Source organism: Montipora foliosa, chromosome 6 (genome assembly GCF_036669935.1).
Source record: "Montipora foliosa isolate CH-2021 chromosome 6, ASM3666993v2, whole genome shotgun sequence".
NCBI lineage: Eukaryota > Metazoa > Cnidaria > Anthozoa > Scleractinia > Acroporidae > Montipora > Montipora foliosa.
Window position 1 is genome coordinate 13,044,562 of NC_090874.1, and position 5,000 is coordinate 13,049,561.

Genomic DNA, 5,000 nt, shown 5'->3' on the forward strand with positions numbered 1-5,000 from the left:
TTGCCTATGTAGATAGTGTGGGAAACGTTCACCACAAGAGAAACAGGAGTTGTCAGTTTTAAGTCACCGGCTCCTGGTTACCCTTTTCCCACATGATATCCGTCAGGACTTCCAGTGGCGCGAAAAATTTCATCCCAAACCAATTTCCGAATAAACCCTCAAATTAGTCGGCATACAAGCCAACTTTCATTGAACTATAAGCGAAAGTTTTCAGTTGGATTAGTGACTTGGTGCTTTAGTCTAAACCCTCTCGGTTACAATTTTAGTTTTCTTCAAAGGATAAAATAGGAATTCCTTGCACTCAAAGACCTAAGTTTAATTAATTACTCTGGTAACATAAGTCCTTAAAAGGAGTGATTTAGTGGTTCTTTTGTCAACTACCCCATAAATACAATTTCAAATAAACATGCTACTAATTTCGTACAACTTCTCAAGATCAAAAATATGAACTTCAATTTCTTTCCTTGCTTGCATAAAAAATACACTACAAAATAAGTATTATGATAGAGATCAGAAGCAACTTGACCTTGAAGCGTGTAACTTGAAACTCTTCTCCTTGGAACAAAGCTGGGGATTTTATGCCCAAATATGGACAAAAATAAGATCGAAGCTGCACGCGTGGGAAAATGCACGAGCTACGCTACGCTACATCCACATAAGGAAATTCTTAAACTAAAAAAAAACCCAGCTCCAATTAAACCAGAGTTAAACGCTTCAAGGTCACGAGCTTCTGTTGGGATATATAGGCCTTTAATTATTCCCTGCGCACAGCGCCAGTGGTTGAGTATTGCGGTACGTCTTCTAGAAGTGGAATTCAGAAAACATGGTGGCATTATTTCGTTTTTCAGCGTTTAAATGAACAGACCCGGTCTCAGACTTGAGATAACGAAAGCAACGTCAAGAGTCTCTTTTTCAAACCGAGTCCAAGGGCGAAATCTTTTTCACGAAAACCCTTTAAAAGAGGTTGTGTCACGAACGTTAGCCGAATTCTGCGACTGGGAACTGGCAACCAAATCAAGCGAAACATAAAAATAACTAAAAACTCTGAAGGTTTGAAATCAACAGGACCCTGTTTTTCGAACGATGGATAGCGCTATCAGAAGGATGAGTCACCATCCAGTGGATACTGAGGTCACAGTGAAATTAATTGAGCCATCCGATGGACAGTGATTTATCCTTTGGATAGTGTTATTCACCTTTTGAACAAATAGGACCAAGCGTGCGTTTCTCAAAAGATCCGAGAATTCTCGGTGCTATTGCGGGTGCCACAATTCCCAGTGCATCTCAAAAACGAAAGCGCTTTCAAACATGAAACCTTACAATTCCTTTTTCCTTTCCTAACTTCAGAACATGTTAAAGGACTAGTCTTCTAGAAGAAGCAGATCGTTGTTTTACAAATAGCTTTTCGGGGCCAATCAGATTGCGAGATTACAAGCAATTATGGTAATTAGAATGAATTGCAATTTGGGTATTTGATAAGTTTTCAGCCTAACAGTCTTTTAAAGATTTAACTTAAAATTATGCATGATGGACAGACATTTTGTTTGTCCCAAAGCTTTGATTTAATTTAATTATTTTAATTTAATTTATTGCCACACTTGAACAAATACAAACAACTAATCTACATTACACAGTTACAAGAAAAGAAAAAATGAAGTGGAGTGGCAGGAGACTGAGAGGACGAGAACTTTCGTCCCAATTGAGACCTAGCCCCTATAATACGATAAAAATGACAAAAATAGGCTAGAATATGTTTACAAAGAAGCAAGTCAATTTAAGTTACAAAATACTAACTATGAGACGAGTTTAGAAAAATATAGCTTACTTCATTTAGATTTCAATGTTTTCCCTGCTAGCATATGTCTCTTTTCTTTTTTGCGTTTGCTGGGCTGACAAAATCGGGAAATGAGACCTCTGCCATGGGTCGAACAATCTCGTTCCCAGAGTCGTCGTTCCCTTGACCAGCGGTCGGGAAACGAATCCAAGCGTGCGCAGAAAGACTCTGGGTACGAGATTGTGGGTCGAAACTCACAATAGGGAGCTTACGAAACGACGACGCCACAAAACAATAGGTTTAGTGAGCAAAAACAATGGCTCTGCACGGGCTGCACGTGCGTTTTACACATTCGTACATTTCTTTGCCGTCATCTCCTAAATGACGTCGTGAAATGACCAAATTCAAGGTTCTGTGGAGGACGTTAGCACATGACGATGAATTTTCAGTTCTCTCTCTACGCTTCCAACTCACTCATACCAGTTTAATTCCTCGACAGTTACTACACATTTTTAACGCGGAACTACACGATATAGTTTCGTAGTCATATGAATAACGCGAACTCGTATTTTTAAATGAAGTCCTCGTAGCCGTCGTCGTCCTCTTTTCGTAAGCTCCCTAATGTTGAGCATACACGGCGGTTACTTAGAGACCGAATCCTCACGTGATAATTCATGTTGTGTGGGCTCACTTAACAACAGCGGAATTACTGTAAAGCAGTGCGCAAGACGCAGCGGGGTCAAGTCATTGTCAGCAAACATGTCATGCGGTTTGGAGAGTGCTGTCCAAGGTTGTGGACGGCGGTTGGATCAAACTTAGTTTTGACCCATGACAGAGGTCTCTTTTCCCGTCCTTCGTCAGCCCAGCGAGCGCGAAACGAAAAGAGATCTCTGCTAGCAATGTTAAGAGCGTGATTGTAAATTTCATATTGGGTGGAAGAGTATTCCACAGTCCTGTAGTCCTATTTAAAAAAAAAGATTTTCTAAAGTAGTCCTGTTTGTGTTTGAACCTTGCGTTATAGTTGTTCGGATCATAGTTTCGAGTTTTACAACGAGGATCAGAGGTGCACAGATAGTCATCAATATCGGTAATTATTTGCGTTGTTTAAAAGAAATTCCTGGGTTAACGTTAAGTTGCATAGCGAGTAGGAGCAAGTTTTAGGTACAAAAATGAACTCCGCTGACGTGACACAGCCCCTTTAATTCCTATACATCATAAAAAAATTCCAAGACACTTGAAGTCGCTTTGCAAAAAGAGGCACAAGGGCCACGTAGTCATATAAAGAGGTGTTGCGGGAAACATTAAAAGATTGAAACCAAAGAGGAAATTTCTCAAGATTCAGTGGACCCGACCTTTCAACAGCAGGGGTTCTATACAAAAGTTATTCTGAAATCCTCTTTTTCATATGTTACGTACGGGTCAAGTTTGGCGATTTCACTTCCCTGTCGACTTCGCCGTTTCTCCGAATCCTTGTTCCGTGTCCTCGGGATACTCCCAGCGTTGGGTAAGAGTCTTTTAGCCGCAGACTCCAACGACATCTTGTATCCCGCAGAGGGGGTGTCATTTTGCGATGGAGACTCCAGAACAAGAGTTCTCTCATTGGTCGAGGGAGGAGTGACAGTGTTGTTCCCGTTTAAAACGGTTGGAGTTACAGAACCAGGCGTATACTCTACGGTCTGTCGTACCGGATGCGAAGGAGAGTTCATGTCATCCTCACTGTTCCCTCGGTGGGTGGGGTTTGTCAAGCGAGTGGCAATCGATTGACTTTTATGGTCAGTTGATCGTCCATCTTCTTTCTGGTCGTTAACAAAAGGTGCGGGGACAGTGTAATTCGGCTGGCTGTTAGGTCTAACAGGAGAAGTTTTATTACTCGAAGACTGCGGGAATCTCGTAAAATCTAACGAGCGCCGATTGTGTTCAGGGTTATAAGGCATTTTTTCCGGAGATACACATATGGAAGGAGGCGGTGAGAAGTCAGCGATGTGAAGTTCATCAAATGATCCTGAGGGAGGAGTAGGTGGGGGAGGAAGCGGACTTCCCACTCGCGTAGCGTCTTGAGGGGGTGGTGAATCGACTGTCTCAGACGAAGACGACTGCATTCTTTCCAACCCTGCTATGACTTCTCTTGGATCAGTGATAGGTTTGGGTCTGGACCGCCGGTTTTCCGTGGTTGAAACTGACCTTCGGGGAACTGGAGGGGGTCCTTTTACAGAAGGGACAAATATTTCTGCCTTCTGAGAGTTAACTTCGGGCAAGCTGTACGACGACACCATTTTGCGAGAAGGAACATCCGCTGGAGAACTCGAATTTTTCACCGAATCGTCAACGATCTTCATGCGAATAGCTTCGCGGATCGAACCTGCTTTTACATCGCAAATAAAGGGCACAGTTTCGCGAAGATTCTGATACGACTTGGAGGAAATTCTATTGATAGTCTGCGGTTTCACAACGCTTGTGTTGGTGCTTGGACAATGACACGTTGCCGGGTCGGCAATATTACGACGCGGATTAGTGGCATAGTGCATCCCACGTAAACTATTAACAGTGACAAGCTGAGTTGCCTGAGACCTTACTGATGGATGAACGTGAGCGACATTTCTCCGGGGTTCAGCCTCGGCGACGGGTTGCGGGCGATGACCCGTTTCCACACGCATCCCATGAGCTGTGTCCACAGTGTAAACAGCAGAGTCTGTTGACGACCTTTCTCTCGCGAGACGAATATCATTTCCCTGTACGTAGGTTTGCTTTGTGTTTTGCTCTTGATGTGGTTGAGACCGCAGATTAAAGTTATAATCCAACAGCCTTTCGGTTTGTTCATCATTCCCATGAACTTTTTCTCTGGGCGAAGATAAATTTGTTTTTGCAGAATCGGATCTCTTTGACAATTTCGCGTTGAGCTCTTGCATCAAATCCTTTTTATCGGAATCTAAAATCGTTGGAGTGGACAATGTTTTCTTCACCGGGGGTTTCTTGAAATTCTTGCCCTCGTTTCTAAACGCTGGAGGAGGCGGCGGAGTATAAGGAACCTTAAAATCGCCCTTAGCGTGGGAAGTTTTGAGAAAGTCAGGAAGCTCCAAATTACCTTTGAGTTCACCTCTTTGGTCGTCCATTCTGTTCGACTGAGCTTTACTTATGAGCTCGAAAAAATCTGCAAGAAAACACAAAAGCAACATGAAACTTACTAAAATGTTTAAGGAGTATGTTGATAACTTAAATCGGCCATTGT

The 5,000-nt window shown here is 42.7% G+C and overlaps 1 protein-coding gene across 2 annotated transcripts in view; it reads right to left on the minus strand.

The window, feature by feature from the left end:
* LOC138006738 (regulator of G-protein signaling 12-like) overlaps nt 1–5,000 on the minus strand; it is a 49,018-nt gene that overhangs the window by 292 nt on the left and 43,726 nt on the right. For both annotated transcript variants that reach the window (XM_068853241.1, XM_068853243.1), the window contains one exon: nt 1–4,922. This exon is cut by the window's left edge and continues 292 nt beyond it. In XM_068853241.1, the coding sequence (XP_068709342.1) occupies nt 3,145–4,922 (1,778 nt within the window). In that variant the 3' untranslated portion in view covers nt 1–3,144. The remainder of the gene's footprint in view (nt 4,923–5,000) is intronic.